General features: G+C 45.3%; 1 protein-coding gene and 1 non-coding gene across 2 annotated transcripts in view; both read right to left on the bottom strand.

Annotated features, from left to right (window-relative positions):
• FAM160B1 (family with sequence similarity 160 member B1) overlaps positions 1–12,264 on the bottom strand; it is a 31,955-nt gene extending 19,691 nt beyond the window's left edge. Inside the window, exons 1-5 of the mRNA XM_028512187.2 lie at positions 11,898–12,264; positions 5,716–5,794; positions 3,082–3,251; positions 1,130–1,234; positions 552–674 (exon numbers count right to left, since the gene is read on the bottom strand). Of these exons, the coding sequence (XP_028367988.1) occupies positions 552–674; positions 1,130–1,234; positions 3,082–3,251; positions 5,716–5,794; positions 11,898–11,942 (522 nt within the window). The 5' untranslated portion in view covers positions 11,943–12,264. The remainder of the gene's footprint in view (positions 1–551; positions 675–1,129; positions 1,235–3,081; positions 3,252–5,715; positions 5,795–11,897) is intronic.
• A 1,466-nt stretch (positions 12,265–13,730) lies between these two features.
• LOC114498282 lies at positions 13,731–13,882 on the bottom strand. Its single transcript, XR_003684719.1, has one exon. It is a non-coding gene; the product is annotated as a small nucleolar RNA SNORA62/SNORA6 family (small nucleolar RNA).
• Positions 13,883–20,610: the final 6,728 nt, after the last annotated feature.

Genomic DNA, 20,610 nt, shown 5'->3' with positions numbered 1-20,610 from the left:
CTCTTTATCCTGTAAATACTTAAGGAACACTCGTTCTGTATCTTTCTTATGAACGCACCTTACTCTACCTTAGACTATGTATTGTATCTGAATATTCGTTTCATCTTCGTCACCAGCCTATAAACTCCCTCAGGGCAAAGACAGTTTCTAACTCATTTACCATATGCGTTTAACCCATGTATGTGTGAGCTAATATAAATCTAATATAGACTGGATTTCAGGGGTACATGCTTGAGAACTGAAAAGTACTTTTGTGACTATCTATACTGACAAGCGATAAAGCTGCATTTCTCTAAAGATTCATTCATTAAGTGTTCATTGCACAGTTACTATGCACTGTGCTCAGTACTAGAGAACCTACGGGGACCCAAAGATGAACAGAACTGGGTCTTTGTCCTCCAGGGGCTCACTACCAGCAGGAGAAAGTGAAATGCATATAAAAACTCTGATACCAGGAAACTGTAATAACGGACATTGAAAGTATATAAACAGTCAATTCTCATAACAGTTTGAACATAAACATACTTTGAAGACTGGTACCTATACCATACCTCCAGAAAAAAATTCACCAAATAGGGATCTTCTTTCAGTTTTGCACACACAATACAGAGAAACTGGATTTCTTCATTTTCCGTTGGTGTTGCAAGGACTTCGCCACACAGCCGAATTAATTTCTGTCAAAAATTTTTCCAAAAAGGTTTTAATTTAGGTTATTTTTTACAAGTACGTAAACAGCCATCTATTTACCTTAAGGATATTGAAAATTTTCAAATAATACAAATAGCTTGCATTATTCAGCTACAACACTATTTACAATCATCAATATTAAATTAAGTTTATTGGTAGTAAGTTTTTCAAATATATTACCCTAAGAAATTATTGAGGTATATAAAAAACTCTCCTTGAGTTGTTATGGAGATAAGTTGAAGGGAAAATTAATGTATAAAATTTTAAAAGAAATATAAAGACATGAAGTACATTAATACAATGTCAGCTCAAACATTTCCTAGTTTGCATGTTATTTTTAGAGCGACTTCCTGTACTGTTTTCACTCTCAGAAAAATTATACTAAGGAATGTCTGTAGCAGAGGAAATCAGACCGATGCGTCAGCGGGAGGGAGCCCCGTACCTGCACGGGCCTGTGCACGTTGATGTGCGGGAGCAGAGGCTGCCTGATCCTCCCCAGGAGCTTGGTGTAGAACCCCAGCACCTGCTGTTTCATTCCTGGGGGACACTGGACATGGGAGGGGAGGGGGACGGGAGAGGAAAGAACAGACAATACAAACACACTTACTCAAGAGCTTAAAACACAGGCGAGACAATGGATGGGACTGTATCCCACCCTCAAAGTCCATGCCATTAGCCAGGATAAAATTCTCAATCCATTATTGACGGGTACTCCAGGAATAAAATGACATCTGGGACTACAACGTGGCATATGGGACCATATGGTGAGGACACGCTGTTCAGATCGGAGTTTGGTTCAGGCGACGCCAGCCTGCTTCTATTGTCAGTGCTAAGGTACGTGAAACTGTTACAGTTAACTCGGGGGCAAAGCCAAGCCAGAATCCTGTAACTCACACGGATGACAGGTGATCGTGAACTTTCCAGCACACACATGCAGGAGTAACCGAAACCTAACACACGTATGTAAATTAAAGGATTCCTATGGTATAAACGTCTATGATGTAGCCCAAAAAGGTTGTTTCAAATTAGCTGCAAAATTATTTAACATTATGATTGCAGGCAATTAATATGTAATAAAGACATTTGTATAATATGCCACTTGTTTCAAATATTTGCTTAAAAGTAGGTAAACCTGATGATTACTCACACTGTGAATTAAGAGCATATGAATTAATGCCATATGTTCTATAATTAACCCATTTAAACTGCCTCAGAATGAAAATAGTCACAAAATGAATAGCATTTCCAAGGCATCATCATACACATGCTATCTGAAAATAGTATAAACTATAATTTAAGCACAGTATTTTCTAAGATAGCAAATACCTTACATTATTTAGCTAAAACACTAATAGAAACAATCACCTATGTCAGAATAAACTTACTAGTAGTACAATTACTAATGTTTGCTCAAAACTCAATTACCAGTTACTCAACTTAGTGTTACGTGCAATCCCGCTCTCCAAAGGACAGGAGAAAAGAAGGTGAGGAGGGACATGGAGGTATTAGGGGAAAAGAGGGCATCAGGGAGATGCGTTGCCTAGAAAATGTAAATTGAATGAGTGCAACTTAAAATGAATTGGTATTGTAGATTCGTTAAAAGGAAATTGTCTTTAAACTATTATTCGGAACTCTATTTGGTGGCTAAACATAATCTATCAGTTTGGTTTTTTCTCCCAGTTTGATTTTCACATGTGTTACAGAAGTTCACGGAAGAGAACCACAGAGTTGCAGAGTTGAGGAAGGCACACGGTGATCCCCTCCTTGTTTTTAAAAAGAGGAAGATTAACCAGTGAGCCTTGCAGAAGGTCACGGTAGGTAAGTGACAGAGCCACGCCTCCTAACCGGAACCCCTAGCTCTTCCCCTGCCCTCACAGCAGTGCCTGCTTTGAAACCCGTCTCTGTAAGAAATGTGCAAGTTTTGTGACACGGAATATTGTCTATACAACGCCAGCTTTGCAAAGACTCCTCAAGATTCACGAGGCCTACACACTTGAATGGCCTTCACCTACTAGTCGAGTTCATGGCAGAATAATCAGCGACATTCCCTTTCAGGATTATGAAAAATAAGTCCGATTTTTGGAACCCAATTCCATGGGGTTCCCTCTCATTTCCTTTGATTCTGAGCACATGCTTATTGTCATAAATGTTTCCACTGTGACTCCAAGCAGCCTAAGTTGTGGTCTCGAGTATTTGGGAGTTTTGCCGTCTCCATGGAAAGTATGTGCACATGGGCCGTGCAATTTTCTTTTCCCCACAAAGCTGGCTGCGATCCTGCCATGCTTAACACGTACCTCTGTGATCCAGTTTAGTGCTTGGCAGCGTGTCTCTCTCTAAGACAAGATGAACACATGCATTACGTGCCCAAGAACGGGATGTGGATGAGAAACTTACATCAGCCTTCCCTAAGGTATATAACGTTTCCAAGATCTTGTGATGAAGCAAGTATTCCATACACGGCCCCGTCTCCCCAAACTCTCGTTCCTTCTCTTCTTGCACCAGGATATCTAACATCTGGTCCAGATGAGACGGAATATTCGTGTCTGTCACTGGGGCTTTGTCATCTGAACAATAAAAAACGTGCATCAAACACTCCAACGTTTTTAAATTGCATGTTTAAACTAAAATGTTTCATTAAATATTTTCTGAAACATTAAACTGCGTATTTTAAATTGCATTAGGTTTGGTTGTATGTGAAACAGTTTATTCTTCTATTATCATTTACTAAGTACTGTATTAGTTTCCATCCCTGACAGAATTAAAGTCAGGGCTCTTTAGCTGCCTTTAGGTCTCTGTGCCTTGGCACGTGCCATTTCCTCCTTCGCCACCTCCCAGCCTCCGGCTTGGCTTTTAAAACCCAGGTCAAACGCCGCTTCCTCCTGTTTCTCCCTCCTTTGTCCTCTTTCTGTGCCTGACATAAATTTATTTGTCCCCTACTTTATTGTAGTGTGCACTCTCGTTTCTGCTACCAGATTGCTCAAAATCAAGAAGCAAGAATATAAAGCCTTTCTTTAAAGCACTTCCTTAAAGCCACTGAGTGGCTAAAAAAAGCCATTAGGAAAGGCAGCTCCTCTCAAAACCCTTTTCTGTACATCTGCTGCCTAACATCCACAGAAAGCTAGAATTACATTTAAAGGGATATATATCTACCTATATAGATTTTTATTCATTGCACAAATATAAAGGATTTTTTCTTCTTGGACAATTCACCCGTGACCCTATCAGCTTGCCAAACCAACCACTGTCATTTTTTGGTTCATGCCTCCTTCCAGTTAAGCGACATGTGTCCGCTCTGCACACCCACCAGTGTTCACCGAAACGTTCCCCGAGGGAGCCCACAGTGCTAGGGAGTGACGCAGCCGACTTTCCCTACTGCAGAGGCTGCCAAACTTGACCCCAGGACAAATCCGGCCTCGCTGCCTGCTTTGATAAAGCTGAACTGGAACAAAGGTATGCTTACTTCTTCACATACCACTGACGGCTAGTGTGCATCACACCCACAGAACAGAGCAGCCACAACAGAGAGCAGATGGCCTACATCTGGCCCTTTACAGGAAAGGTTTGCCAACCCTTGACCTACTTCATTCATGTTTCCCCATATTCACTCTCCATCCTTCCTACTCTGAGAAAAACAGAAACAACCAGAAGATGACTTCTGAAGACCCCGATACCACACCTACCCACTTCCTGCATTTATACCCAGATGTTCTTCCTACTTTCTACCTTATTTTTATTGAGAAACTGTCCACAGGACTATCTAAGGCTCAGCCCCTGCCTGGGCAGTAGATCCCCTCCCGCCTCGCCCACTGAGGGATATTGCTCAGAAATGATCCCTTCCGACTCTTGTCCCTCCTTCCCCTCCCTACTAGATCATTCCCATCACATTATAAATTGCAGTATCTTCCACCTTTAAAAAAATAACCCTCTTTTGATGCCACTTCTCCCTCTGGTGGTGGCCCCGTTTCTCAGCTCCCCTTTATCCCAACGCTCCCCGAGAGAGCAACCTACCTAACTCTGGGGACCCGGCTGTCTGGGTGTCCTGTGCCATGATGCTCACCACCCTAACCCCTGAACACTGGGCCCGAGGGCTCAGTTGCGGGACACCCTCTCTCTTCCGTTTCCCTTACCCCTAGACGATCTCATTGGGTCCCATGACTCTCAGCATCTCTGGTCTGGACCCCTACCCTAACTCCCAGAAGCCCACTGCCAACTGTCTACTTGACACACCCCACTGGACAGATAATGAGCATCTCAAACTCAATTGTGTTGAAAATTCTCTTTCACGCCCGCTCCTCCTGCAGTCTCCTCACTCTCAGCACCACCCAAGTGGTCCCTGTGAAACAGACCCTGCTGCACCTCTGCTCAAAACCCTCCCGTGGCCTCCCGCCTTAGAGCACAAGCCAAGGCCCTTACCATGCCTTCTGAGGTCCCGTGTGCTGTCACTGCCCACCACCCTTCTCCTCCTTGGCTTTCACCCTGGGCACACTGCCTTCCTTACAGTTCCAGGACTCTGCCAGGGGCCTTCCTGTTCCAGGCTCCGGCCTCCGGGTCTGCGCACCGCACCGGGGCCTCTTCCTGGAACCTCTCCCCACCCCCACACTGGCTTCCTCTCCCCCTCAGGCTGCGGCGCAGATGTCCCCTGGGGCAGTGAGGGTTTCTCTACCCTAACACAGCCGCCTGCCTGCCCCAGCAGCCACTTCTATCTGCTCAGCCTGCTTCACTCTCTCTCGAACACTTCTCCTCGGACACACTATATGTATTTGTCTATTGATTGTTTGCTCCCCCTCCCCCATCAACACGTTAGCTGTTACGATCTTGTCTGTCTGATGGTTCTGTCCCCCAGTGCCCGGAACTGTGCCTACACACAGCAGGTGCTCAAGGGGCATATATTTTCAATGAATCTAAAAGGGGAATTAAAAGTACATCGTGCATACATTTAAATATAAAACAACTTCAAAAAGTAATACTCTGAAATACATATTGGTTTTCACAAATTTTCTGTTTATTAACATCATCGTTGCTTCTTACCCGAAGTCTCTATGTAGTAGTGGGTAATTGCCTTCCAGTGATAAACGAAATCTTCTTGTAAAGGGAGAGAGGGTGCCAGCTGCACAAACACACACAAAAAGACCACAATTAAGAAAATAGCGTTAAAGTTTCCCTGGAGTACAACTCTGTATTTGTCTACTGATCATAAAAATAATGGGTGAACTTTAATTTGCTCCTATGTCGGGTATCAAAGAGAAACAAAAATGAGGCCAATCCAAGAGAGTAAAAATGATTTATTAAGAAAGTGGAAAAACACATTTTTCAACATTATTATTCAACGACAGGGTCGTTTTGTTTCCTTCCCCTGGAACTAGTAACTCCATACGGCTTCAGGCAGAGTTAAAGGAAAATGCACACTACTCTGTTAGGAAAGTATCAGTAGAACGGGATGATCGATAACCAGGGATCTTTGTACCTAGGACTTTGGCATGAAAACAGTAAAAAGCTGCTACGTAGTCAGCTACATGTCATCACGACTCGAACGCACACCAAAGTCAACCCCGAGATCAGATGAAAGCCGCCCCCTCCTTTCAGGGACATCCAGATGACATTTCTTTTTTAAGCCTAGATTAGGCAGAGCGTATTTTCAGCAAAATGACCATGTGAACGAGACACTGCCAATTTCAAGTCCACAAAGTCAAAAAATGTTGGACATTTTAGCTTTGAAATGTACTTCAGAAGTTTTAAGACCCAAATTATATCCCTTCAGCAAACCTCCAAGTATTTCAAATGTGTGTTACAACGGACAGAAAAGACTTGGTGCACCTTCAACAACGTTTTCTTTTGGGGCAGGGGCGGGGGAAGAAAAAGAGAGAGAGAGAGAGAGGGAGAGAGGGAAGGAGAGAGGGAGGAAGAAAGGGAGGGAGGGAGAGAGAGGTGATGGGGTACCCTAGTGTGGTCAGTAAATTTGGGCGAGGAAGTGCCGAGTTGACCCAGCGTACTTAAAAACAGGCAGGTTTCTATTCTGGAAACCTGGACTCGGGCGGAGGAATCTCCTCACTCCGTGCACCCTTTCTACCCAGGTGACCCGAGAGGTTGTGTTACTACTGGGCACTCCTTCCTACTCGTTCCCTTCTGATCCGCTGGTGTCCCCAGCAGAGAACGCAGAGTTCCAAACCTGTGAAAACAACTTCCGAACTGCTGGGCCAATTATAAACACTGGTTTCAGTCCAGGAGATGAAATGGAGTTAGGGGAAAAAAAGGACCTGGAAAAATCTCAGCAATCGCCATCTTCCATACTCGCCTATTCATTCCACTCTGAACAACACTGGATTTAGAGAATGTAAATATTCATCTCATTTTCAAGTAGAATGTTAGGAAATTTTTAAAAAACACTTTAAAATCTTAAACGAAGGAGTTAAAAACCTTTGGGATCACTATACTTCAAGAACATGGGGAGAGAAATTACTTCTGGGACATTGAGAAAAAAAAACTAGAAAGAAAAATAAAAATGGAAGTGTTAATTTGGGAAAATAATCTTCCTGAAATTTTTAGATGAAAAAATATCTGTTTTAATCAGCAGCTTGTTTTTAGAATCTTCTTCTGAACATAAAACTTCTCATTTTTCAGCCCTGTTTATTTATACACACACACACACATATATGCCAGTTTTATGCATAGTTAAACGTATTAACAATTGGGACAAACCCCAATGAAATTTGGTGTTTAAAAAAATATATGTGTTGTGATGACTTTTTCCGAGGGATCCTCCTGGATATATAAGATCATAGATAGCATCCTCGTTCCAAATTACTTTACCCGTGGGACTTAACCCCATTTCCCGGGGTAAGTCACTAAATCAGAGGACTTACAGGATTTGTGCGAGGACCTTAGTTACTACAGTCAAATTCAAAGGAGGATGTTGTTGCTTACTTATGAACACCTCTCTCCCAGGAGACTGATTTAGAGAAAAAAGTCTATTTAAGTAGCTGGTGAAACAGTTCTAAATTACTCATAACTTAGTAACAGTCTTATTGAAACATGAATAAATTTCCTTATTTGTGGAAAACTTCCTTGTAAACTTGCCCCTTTCATTACTAATTCTAATGTGGAAATTTACCTGCTTTACCTTTGCATAAAAACACGTATACTCTGGGTTAAAAAGAGGGCAGAGATGTGTGAATGAGTATGAGGGTAATCTAAATTAACTTTTCCAATACAGAGAATAAATTTTTGAGAATACAGGCGATCACTATCTCAACCAAAAACTGACCATAAATGCCTGACTCGTCCATGGCTTTCCCCAGGAGGCCTCGCCACACTTCTACCCTAGGACTGTCTCTTCCGCACGTGGGGGTGCACCCTCCGCCAGGCTGCTGCCTCTCCCCTGGCGCTCACCCCGTGTTTGCATCTGTGGCATTAGCTACCTTCTGCTGTCTACACTGTCAGCTCCGCGGGTGCTGGGACTGTGCCGTCGTTTTCATCCCTGAATCCAGTTTCCGACTCGGCGATGGCGCACAGTAACCACGCGGTAACATTTACCGAGTGAATACGCGAATGACACAGCAGTTGCCACCACTGAGTAAGTCGTTACGTGTCAGGCGGTGTGCTACAAAGTCCACACTTACTGTGCGGTCTTAGATTCTCATGATAAACTCCTGCTTCTCCTGGACAAACTCCTGCGAAGACCCAACGCCACCTCACTGACCTGCCCAAGGAAACACCGCTTGTGACTGTCACCTTGGACTGTCTTCCTCCAAGATGCCTGCCTGCCACACAAAGCATCTGAGTTCATAATCCACAAGAGAACTAGTGTTCTCAGAGCCACGTCTGCTTATTGTCACACACGCATCACGCACCAGTCCAATCTCTGGACAAGAGAGATCCATGAAGATCCATGCCCAGATCTTTTAAAATGCCTCTTCCTCGCCCCTACTTCTCTCATGCCCTTCCTCTCTCCTCTGCCTCCCAAGTCCGGCTCCAGGCTGGCTTCCTTCTTCCAGGAGCCTTTCCCTGCTCCTCCAACCCTCGGTGCCCGCTCCGTGCGTCCTTCAGAGCTCCCCGGCTTAACAGCTGTCCAAATAATGACAATGGTAAACATTTACTGAGCTCTTCAGGTACACTACCTCATTTACATCTTCAAAACAATTCTCTCGGAGAGAGGGACTGGAACCCTTTTCTGTCTGGCTCGAAGGGCTAAGCCGCGCTCTTGTGTGCTGTTCTCCTTTAACTCGTGTATTTATTTGTTTTGTCTCCCAAATTAGACCGTAAACTTGGTGGGCAAGGACACGGCACGTCTTGTGTCTCTCACCGGAGCCACGCCTTCGCGGCTGGCTCATTAAACGCGTGCTGAACGTCCAAAGGACTGAAGTCAGAAATCACTTGTTGGAAAAGAATACACTTAGGAAAACATGACATACGTTTGATTTGAGGTTTTCACTCCGTGGGCAGAGTGGTTTTTAAAAGAGCTGCTGGTCCCCCCAAAGCATCATTAACTCAATGATCCTATCACATTCTGCAAGATGAGGGCCCTGACACTGTCCTTTATCCTCCTGGACCGCGTCTGCCCTTTGAAAGGATGGAACTGGCTGGAAATGAAAAGGCACCAGTCCCTGGCAGATTACCTAGCGCAGGCCAGGCGCCCCACAAGTACTGAATTGTACTGACTGGGAGGTATTTTATTTGCGCTTTGGAGAATTCGCACTAAAGCGATCCAGTCCAATCTCTGAACAAGAGAGGCTCAATTTCAGATTGGTGACATGTGGCAACTAACAAAACAGACTCATCTCATAATGCTTACTGGCCCATCGTTCCTATATGCTGAAGGAAGACTGTCGTTTCTGAAAAGAAAGGCAAGAATGACAAGATTTGCTTTTGATCAAGGTGTGAATTTCTCTCTTAAACTCAAAACACAGCTTCAGCTTAATAACACATTTTCAAATACTAATCTTTGAAACTATCTTAGTTTCTTTTTCTTTCTTGTAAGTAGTTAATGGGAAGTGAGGAGAAACCAGTAATTAAACAATAAGGAAAACGGCACCTTTAAACCTCCCATTTAAATGAATATGTATCTGGTCAACCCTAAAAAGCCACTTGAGGGCTGATCCAATTGAATAAAGAAACCTAAATGTAATAATGTTGAAACAGGAAAAGATTAGCATCATAAATGGCACAACTGAAAAAGGTCATGTATAATCCTGATAATTATGCCCACTGTGATACTGTATCAGAAAATACTAGCTGAGCATACAAGTTAAAAGGAGCACAAAGAAAAGCTAATGAGAACTGAAGAATGGCGAGTTTACAAAAAAAAAATGTTGAGCAGATAAACAGAAATGAGTAAATGGAAACCACTGTTGGGCCAGGAAAAAATATTCCTCAAGTACCACAAAGACGGCTTACTTATCATTAGGTATTGGTTCATTCCCCAGAGATACGGTTCAAAGAAAAAAAAAAACAGTATGCCAATTTTTTTCATGAGCTTTAACCTCCTATTGGGAACTGGGTATCGCAGCTGAAACATCAACCCTAAGCCAATGAAAACAATGTGTTTCTAAATTCAATGTGTTAGTTCTGAGGACCAAGTGAATATAATCCACTCTAACTTGCTCTCTGGCCTCAGCAAAGTAGAGAACCTGGATGTCGCAGAACCCGAGTCAGACAATTTACAAGGATAATTTGGCAGGCGCTGGCACAATTATAAAAAGATAATGAGGACAGAAAACACAGGCCTCGGGGACAAAAATGAGCCATCTTTTTCTGAGCAGTTATCGCTATAAATATGAGCCTCGTAGGGAAAGGATATAAATGATGTAGTAAATTTTTACTCCCAACTATCCCCATATGAAGCTGTAGTCAATGTTTAGCATTAAATTATTTTAAGTTAAGTGTTTTAAGTTAAGGAATAACGAAAAGTGGAAATGTCATCGTTTTTACAAATATTAGTTCTTTTAACAGAAAGGTGCTGCACGTTGATGGTGTAAAAGCAAGAAAGAGCCAATGACAGTTGTATCGGGGTCTAAAACTGTCACCTCCCTCCTGCAATACTGCCCTTCATTCACCAACACGTCCTTTCTTGAGCTGGTTGGCCCACATGCTTTCTCGAGAACTTGTAGTGAAGCTACAACGATTTAAAACCATTTCCCACCTGTCAGTTACAATAAATCTACGCAAGTGTGCTTTCGTTACTGAATTTTAAAAATTCACGTTATTTTTATTATCTGGTAATAAAAGCTGTTGCCCTGTAATTGTTTTTTTTTTTTTTTTAAGCTGTGTGGATTTTCATGTGCTCTATCACACGATCTGCACACAGAAAGGAAGATGACATTTTAAAATTTAGCCCAATACTAGTTCACAGGATGCACTTTCCAGTGTGGGCTAGTCTCCCGGAGCAAAGCAACTCCAGTCAAGCAGCCAGAGCTCTTATTATTCAAACAGCGGCAAGACACGTCTAGCTCCTTCTCCTGGGTTAGTGTGCCAGGACATTTGAACGCTGTGTGTCCGCCACGGGGTCTCGCATCCTCAGAGGAGGGGACAATGGCAGGATCAACCCAGAAGGTCCCGGAAGAGGAGGCAGGAAAGGAAACAGATGGCCGGGTGCCTCGTGAGGGCCCGGGCTGCCTCAACCCCACACGCGGGAACCCTGCAAACTCCTGCGTCCCATCCATCGATCAGGTCCAGCCCCAGGCCCGCGACAGCAGAAGCTGCCGAGATTATGGCCCGGGGTCGGGTGGGCTGCGTCCCCGCCAGAGTCGCCCCAAGGTAGGACACCTGGCCGCTCACCCAACCCCCAAAACAAAACAAAACTGAGCAGTGCTGGGCCGTTTCTTTTGTCTTGCTCAAGGCTGACCACTTCTTGCCAGGGGAAAGTTGTCGGTCATGGAGCCGGGGGGCGCTCCACGGGGCTCCGCCAGGTGCTCCCCGGCTGCCCTGTCCCCATCGGGGGAATCAGGAGACCTCCGACCCCGCCGGCAGGGCCGATCGTCCCCGGGCACCCCCGCCCACCCTCCCGAGGAGGGGACGCAGCCCCGCCGACCCCCGGCAGCAGCGAGAGGAAGGGCCCCGCTCCGAGCCCGGCCCCAGGCCCCGGCGCCCCGACGACCCCGCTGCGCCCGCCCCGGGCCTCGCCCCTGCGGGAGCGGGGGCCGCCGCGGACCGGGCCGAGGCCGGCGGGGAGCGTAGGCCGCCGCCAGGCCCGGCCTGCCGTGCGCCCGCGGCCTTACCGCCTCCACGGCGTGCTGCAGGATGGAGGTGAACTTGGAGAACATCTTGTCCCGGGACTGCAGCAGCCTCTCCCGGGACGACCTAGAGAGCTCCTCGATCCGTCGCCGCCGCCCCTGCTGCGGCTGCCGGGGCCGCTCCAGAGTGAAGGCCGGTGCGGGGCGCGGGGGCCGAGCGGAAGGCCGAGGCAGGCCGGGCCCGCCGCTTCAGGTAGTGGGCGCGGGCGGAGCGGCGGCTCCGGCGGGCGCTGGGACGTGGCGGGCGGCGGGGAGGGCTTTCCGCGCGGACTCCGGCCCGCGACGCTCCGGCGGCGGCGGCGGCGGCGGCGGCGGCTCCGGCTGGGACACGGTGGCAGCCGGGCTCGGGCTCCTTCCGCCTGCTCTGCCCGCCGCGGCCTGCAGGGGGCGCCGTCGCGGCCCGGGGAGGTCCTCGCCAGGCCTGCCCTGCGGCGGGTGGCAGGACGCCGCGGGGGCAGGACCAGCGCAGAGAGGCGCGGCCGCAGCCGGGTGCCAGAGCCGGGATTGAGCTCGGCCACCGCCCTCTCCTGGCCTCTGGGCGCCTCTGACACGCTCGTCCTTAACGTTTTTAAAATTCAGCTGGTCTCACAGTTGTGTTGCCAGTGGAAGTCACAGGCGGATTTTGTAGGGAAGCGTGGCCATATATGTACATGATAACCTGACTTGGTCTTTTAAGGGCAGATTTGGGGAAATGGTAAGAAAAAGCACAGTATTAAGGCAAAATGCACCGTGGATTTAAATGCTAAAAATGAGAATCAGCTAGTGCTGGTGAAAAGGCTTTGCAAATTGTAAAATGTGTTATTACTAATTATTCAACTTTAAAATAGGAAGCCCCAAATAGACAAATAGCAAGAAGGGTCAGTTGATAATTTGTTACCTGTGTTATACATAGATGCAATGAATTCAGTATAGCATTTTCTATTCAGTTCATTGCATGGCACTGGAAAACATTAGTGAGGGAAAGAATCGGAAGGGATTCTAGGAAATGCACGGGACAGACAAGTGGAGCTACAACGTCAGCACTGGAATGGAGGCGTCTTAAAATATTATGCAACAGTATGTATTAGTCAAGCCTTGGAGACACGCAATTCGGGCTGGTGAAATTTAGGGTGGGTTGATAGAAATGATGAAAATGTGTGTATCCTGGAGAAATTTGTGTTTGTTTTTGCTAGTACTGGCATTTTGTTAAAAGGACCCTTAAGTTCTTGATAAGATGAGGGTGGAGTACGTTTTGCACAATCAGTGATGAAAATAAGCATGTGCCGTGGAACGGAGAAAAGGCACAGAAGGCCGTGCAGAGTGTAAGAGACACTCTGCCGAGCTGGGGCGCCCAGGTTGAAATCCCAGCTGTGCCACTCACTGTGGCGAGTTACTGAACCACTATATGTTGTAGTTTCCTCATCGCTAACACTGAGGAGAACACCACGAGGTTGTGTGGGACTTTATCAACATACATAAAACACGTTAGCAGTCCCTAGTCCGTAGTAAGCAATACACAGCCATTTGTGCTAGCATTATTGTTATTATTAGCAATAGTAGTATTTAACAACAACAAAAAAATAGGGCCAGAAATCAAGGTTTAAGGAGACTTTCTTGTTTCTTTCTGCTTCCTTCCTTCCTTCCTTCCCTCCCTCCTTCCTCCCTCCCTCTTTCCTTCCTTCTTTCTCTTTCTTTCTTTCTTTCTTTCTTTCTTTCTTTCTTTCTTTCTTTCCTTCTTTCTTTCTTTCCTTCTCTTTCTTTCTCCCTCCCTCCTTTCCTCCCTCCTTTTCCTTCTCCCCTCCCTCCCCCCCTTCCTTCCTTCCGTCTTTCTTTCTTCAAATTTGTATTAAGAATTATCTTCAAATTCCACTCACTGGGTCAGAGACCCTTATGTTGTTGGCAAAACACTTCCCCTCATGTAGCACATTACCAACACTTGTGAGTTCATCGACCACCAGCGACCTCAACTCCAAGCTCTAACAATGTGCATAAAGAAGAGGCTTGAACTAGTCTTTTCTTCTTTTCTCCTCTGTTCATGTTATTGTGTCCTTGCATGATGGATAGACTTGACCTTCATTTTCTGTGCGCTGGCCCCTAGACTGCTGGGGTCATCTTCTGTTGTTTGCTAAAACCTGAGATGTGCTCCTAACCACATTTTCGCTAATTGTACCTGCTTCAACCCACAGTCCATAATGGCTATTATTATTATTAGTATTATTCACACAGTTTAAGATGGCTAGTCATATTATTAACCGTAATTATTTTCCTGACCTAACGGTCCTACATTTATATGGTACTTTGCATTTTCATATTGCCTTACAACCACTTACTGTATGGGGAGGTCTGTGTAAAACAGACTTAAGAGTTGTTTGCCTTTGATGATGCCTTTGTATACGTAGTATAAACACAATAAAATATGTGATTTACTTTAGATTAATAGCGGTATTTAGGATGATGATTCATCTACCTGATATCTGGATTCCAAGACATACCAGCTGAACTAGACTTGTGCTTGAGCAGACAGTCTTACCTCCCGTGCTCACCCTGGAATGCCTGCGGGACGCTGGGGTTATTGCCTGTGGGACCCTGGGGTTATCAGCTGCCTTACGCATGGGCAGAGCTGAACCTGCCTCGACAGAATGTGACTTGAGAACGCATAACAGGGGCTTCTCCTGGCCTCCAAACCCCATGTATATGGTGGCCTGGAAGTCCTCAATTGGAGCTCGATTTCTTCATTCCTTTGGCTTAAGCCAAATAAGAAATTCTGTTCCTGCTGAAACTAAAATATTCCTGGGAAAGATAACAAACACATTAAACACTCTATCATTCATTACACCTCAGGGTGGATGAATTTCTTAAATTCTTTTCTGAATGAAGTTTAATCAGTGAGGGCACAGACAGAAAAAAAAACAATCCATAAAACTGAAACTTGGGATGGGGTTGAAAACAGAAACAGAAAGAAGAAGAGGAAATGGAGATAGATGTTACTTCCAAAGTTCGACAGACTTCTGGTTAGATATGGGGATTGAATTTAGTAATATTCCCTCCCCAACTGCCATTAAAATTAAGGAGAAATTTTTCAAGGTATAGACTCAAAAAGACAAATAAATTAAGAGAGGAGATAACAGCAACAAAACTTTAAGAACTGCAAAGTTTTTGTCAAGGAGGTAACTGATGGAGCTGACCTAAAAAAAAAAAAGAAAAGAAAAAAAGAAGAAGCTGAACCCTAAGGCAAAAAGTAAGATAACCAAGAGCCAGAGTGATGTATTAATACTTTCAGAGAACCTCTCAACGGCCCAGGAACTGGTGGCACTGGGTACTCTGAAAGTGCAAATAAAAGTGAGACCGAAACTAGCAGATTTAATTGCAAGTTTGTTTGGACCCTTCCCCACTCCACAAGGTTGGTTGCTTGGCTACCTGCCCCTTTCCCTCCCTGGTATAAGATTAGAGACATTCCTGGAAAAGACAGCTGCTCCATAAGAGGGCAGGGCGAAGAAGAGGATTACGTGAAAATAACCCTTGTAACTATTGAGATACATGTCCCCAAGTCTCACCCTCCTCTGGGCTCAGAACGTAGGCATCAGGCTGCCCTGACCTCTCCAGGCGAAAAACTGGGAGAGTCCTCTCTGGAGCAGCTAACGGTCTGGAAGAACCGACCCAAAGACCCTGCGGAGGAAACCCAGGCAGTGCCGCAGGGCATCCCTCCGCTGGCAAGCTCCACCCCTGCGCTCGGAGCCTCAGAGAGCTTTTTCACGTGTCTCTTTTAAATAGGGTCAGACAGCCTGGGGTCATCAACCATTTGAGGGAAGTTTGTAATGTTAATGATGGGGACAGAAAGAAAAAAAAACAGGACAGAAAGAAACTTGGAGGAGACAGTTGCTTGCATTGAACAGATAGGGAGAGATTAGGAAGAAAAAGAAAAAAACATTTATTAATATTCTCAGAGAAATATTAATAAATAAAAGAAGAGATAAAATATTTGAAAGAAATAAAAGAAGATACTACATCAGTAAAACATGAATGGTATATTATTTTTTAAACACACCATTAGAGAGCATTTAGAAAGCAAGAATATTATAACAGAAATTGAAAAACAACATGAAAAGTATGGAAAATAAATGTGAAGAAAATTTCCCAAAAGACTAGAGCAAAAATGATGATACGGTGATGAAAAATGGGGGGCATGGTTTGGATATGTAGGGAATAAAGAGAAGAAATCATTGAACTAATAATTTCATATAACTTTATAGATCTGAAAGACATGAGTATCCAAAGTGAGGGCGTTCATTAAATATCAGAGCAGTGAATGGAAACAGACTCACACTAGTGGCCATTATTGTGAAATTCCAGAGCATCAAGTTCAAAGAAAGATCTTAATAAAACTTGTAATGCAAGAGGAAAAATAAAAGAAAGCAAGTTCACACAAAGACTCAAAATTACAATATTACACTTAAAAATTTTCTTATCCTCACCTGAGGACACGTTCATTGATTTTAGAGAGAGGCGGAGGGGGGCAGGAGAGAAACCCTGAAGCAAGAGGGAAACATTGATCGGTGGCCCCTCATATGTGCTGCCATGTCAGGGGACCAAACCCACAACCCACACGTGTACCCTGATGCAAGAAACCGAACCCACGACCTTTTGGTTTATAGGACCACCCTGCAACCAACCAAGCCACACCAGCTAGGGCATGACATTACACTTTTTGACAACAACGTGGGAAGCAAGAAGATATTGGGGCAATGCCTTCAAAATTCTGAGGTAAAATCATTTCAATCTAGAATTCTACCAGGGGGGACCTCCCCCCAAAACCAGAATTGTCTTCTGGAGGGTGGGCCCCTTGTAGTACAGGCTTCCACCGCTAGGAGAGTGTTCTAGGAACCCATCTGTATCAGTAGACCAGCTGGTGTTGTTGTGAGAGGCTGCGTTTGGCTTCTGTGGCATTTGGCTTCTGTGAATTTTGTTTCTGAAGACTCAACGCGTTTGTCCATTTCATGATGGGTGATTTACAAGTGCACCTGTCCACACTGCGCTGAGTGTTCAGCAGTTTTTGACCAAAAGCAGCATGACCTCTGTGCCCCACCCTCCCTATTCACCCGATCTCAACTGAGCAACTTTATTTTTTGTTTCCCTGGATAGAAAAATGTCCTCAAAGGGTACATTTTGTCAATGTGCAAGAGGTGAAACAACAACAACAAAAAAAACCCGGCAGAAGCACTAAAAGGCCTCACAATCGATGAGTTCAACAACTGTTTTGAACAGTGGAAAAAAACATCTCAGTAGGTGTATTGCATCAAATGAAGGGTACTTTGAAGGTGACTGAAGTTTAAACATGTTAGAATAAGTCCACAATTTTTTAAAGTAAATCCCGGGGTTTGGGGGGGGTCCTCCCTCTTAGACTAAGGAACTGTCAGTTAAGTGTGAGGGTGAAATAACTCATTTTCAATGTGCAAGGTGTTGACAGCGTTTTCTGCCTGGCACTCCTTCTCAGGTAGCTATCAGAAGGTGTGCTCTACCAAAACTCAGGGAGCAGGCCCGAGGATAAAAAGATGGAGGAACTAGGTAACAGAGCACACCAGAAGGGGGACTCGAAGGAAATTCCTAGGATGATGAGGAAGTGGAACCCCAGGAGGACAACTATGCATCAAGCTGTGGCGGCAGGCCCACCAGCCCAGACTGAAGCAGGTCCAGAGAGATTTCCTCAAGATGAAACTGACAGATGGAATATCTATGAGTTTGAGCAGATTTACATAGAGGAATAGAGTTTGATGTTGGATTAGGGATAGATACAAAGAAAACTCAGCAAGGAAAGAAATCAAGATGGTTATTCACACCAAGAAAAATAGCATACTGTGCAGGAACAAGTAACCATAGTCTGCATAGCTCAACTGTACATAGCGTTGACATCACCATAATAAGGTAAACACTGATCTGATTAAAGTTGTGATCCTGCTGCACTGGGGAGACGAAAAGGAGGTGGTGTGGGGGAGATGGGGAGGGGTGCATGCGTGAGAGAGAGAAAGCTAAATCCTCTGCAGCGAAGAAACCTTAGATATTGTGTAAAACAGAAATGTCAAGAAGTAACACACGTATTATTTAAAGAAGGGAAGTAAAGCCCTGGCTGGCGTAGCTCAGTGGATTGAGTTCGGGCTGCGAACCAAAGCATCACAGGTTCGATTCCCAGTCAGGGCACATGCCTGGGTTGCAGGCCACAGCCCCCAGCAACTGCACATTGATGTTTCTCTCTCTCTCTATCTTTCTCCCTCCCTTCCCTCTCTAAAAAATAAATAAATAAATAAATAAAATCTTTAAAAAAATATTTTAAAAAAGAAAGGAAGTAACTAGAGTCCACTCCAAGTGCTGGGAAAGGTTGCCTTTATGGAGCAGAAAATTAAGAGTTGTGGAGGAAGAACTGGGCTTTCACAACCCACCTTGTAAAACCTCTTGACTAAACTGTATGCTGGTGTAATTCATATGCCCAGAGCTTGTTTGGTAAGGGGAGAAACTAGAGGCAAGAACCCATTTTTGGTGCTTTGTAAAAAGTTCAAGGCCTGGCTGGCATAACTCTGGATAGAGTGCGGGCTGCGAACCAAAGCATCGCAGGTTCAATTCCCAGTCAGGGCACATGCCTGGGTTGCAGGCCACGGCCCCCAGCAACTGCACATTGATGTTTCTCTCTCTCTCTCTCTTTCTCCCTCCCTTCCCTCTCTAAAAATAAATAAATAAAATCTTAAAATAAAAGAAACCTTACAGTTTAAAAAAAAAGTTCAGACAAGAGATTACAAGGGCCAGTACTATAAGAATGGAGAGGAGAGAGTAGACTCAAAAGATGAGGTGAAATCCACCCAACTGTGTAAGTGATTAAATGTAAAGAGTGAGGCAGAAGCAGCCAACGGGTGGCTGGAGTTTCTCCCTTGGATAAGGTCAGGTGAAGATTTCATTTATTAAGATAGGGATCATGGAGATGTAGAGACATAATGAGATGAGTATGTATTTTTTTTGTTGAGTTTGATTTACCTGTATGACGACATCTTCGGGAATATGTCCGGTGTGGGTCAAGGAGTTTGGATCAGTAAGTCAGGAGAGACCTCTGGCCTGGAAATAAAGACAGGAGAGTCATCTCTTAAAAATGTTCATTGATTATATCACTGTGCCTGAACAGTGTTCATTGTCTGAACCCTGTGCTGCACAACTGAAACTAATATAAAATGATATCAAATGGCAACTGTTACTGAAAACTAAAATGTAGACGAGATGGTCATGGAGACAGAGGAGTAAGTGAGACAGGTCAGAGAGAGGGTGTGGTGGGAGGACAAAGGACAGGAACAAGCTGGAGGATGCCCTGGATGTGAAGACTGGGGCGCGGAAGAGGAATCCACTGAAAAGGAGCAAAGAGGAAGGGAAGCACTGTGAGGAAGTTCAGGGAGAAGAGAGTTTCTGAGTTTGGGAGATCGGCCCCAGATAACACGGTGAGTCGGCATGAGCTACCAGCTTCATCCCTCGAACTCAAGTCTGCTGCCGCTGCCACGGAAACCAGAGGGAGGCCCATAGACCTCAGAAACTCTTGTAAAAACTGACAACTCCTGGGCGAGCACAGCAGACCCCTCTGGGGCTCGGAGCCACCTGCCCTTGGCCCACTCCTGACTGCAGCTGCAGTGGGCCGTTCCGAGCACATGTGGGCTGACCTCACGGAGACAGCCTCTCGCTTCAGTCTCGTGCTGCCCTCTTTGGAGTTTCCGCCCCTGAAAATGCTGTGTGGGAGAGCCCACGCTTTCCAAAAGCTCATGAGGATAAAACCCACGGGGATGGCTCTTTGCCAATGGAGAGTGGAATCTGGTGGATAAATACTTTAGTGTCCTGTCTCTCTGGTGAGGAGCAACGTTAGGACGGGTTCTGGACATTCTCAGGATGTCCCAGTGGGCTCAAGGGCCCCAGGGCCACAGTGGTGACCTCCCTTGCCCTGTTAATGCCTTCCTCCATCGGTATTCTCCCCACTCCCTCACTTCCCAGGATTTGAAGTGAACTACTGGGAGTCAAGTCTCTGTCTCAGGCCCTACCATCAAGGAAACCCATTGTGTGGGAGTTAGAGTGGAAGCGGACCCGAGGGGAAGGCCATAGGCCACAGGTTGGGTGGAGAGGTAAGGAGATACACCTCCGCCCTCCAGGCTGGAAGTCACAATAAAGGGAAAAAATCCTGAAAACCAGCAGTGCTGTAGTTGGTCCAGCTGCCTATGACAAAATAATCCCAAATAATAGTGGCTACAAGTCTGCCTGGTAGGCAGGCAGGACGATACGGCGGCCCTGACCCTGCCATAGGTACTTATGTCCCCTCCTGGTCTCACAGCGGGGCTAGAAGTCCAGTTACCCATGGGTTGGGGGGGGGGGTGATGGCAGCAGGAGGAAGCGAGGGGATGATGAGTACCTTTTACATTTGTTAATCCCCTTTAACTGCTCCTTTCTGAAAGTTCCTCACTTCTGTTAAAATTCCATTGGCCAAAATTTGCATAACTACACCCAGTGGCTGGGAAAGAAAGGGGAAGTGTAGCGTTTAATTCTGAGTAACTACCAGAAAAATAAAAGTTCTAAGTAAAACTTTCAGGCTCAGTACAAGTTTTTTTTTTTTTCTTAATCCAATGGAATGTAGGAAAAAAAGGAAAAATATGTAAAAAAAGAAGCATGAAGCCCTGGCTGGTGTAGCTCAGTGGATTGAGCGCAGGCT

The sequence above is a fragment of the Phyllostomus discolor genome, chromosome 5, assembly GCF_004126475.2.
Source record: "Phyllostomus discolor isolate MPI-MPIP mPhyDis1 chromosome 5, mPhyDis1.pri.v3, whole genome shotgun sequence".
NCBI classification, from domain to species: domain Eukaryota; kingdom Metazoa; phylum Chordata; class Mammalia; order Chiroptera; family Phyllostomidae; genus Phyllostomus; species Phyllostomus discolor.
Note: the sequence above shows the minus strand (reverse complement) of the source record. Positions and strands in the feature narration are given on the sequence as shown.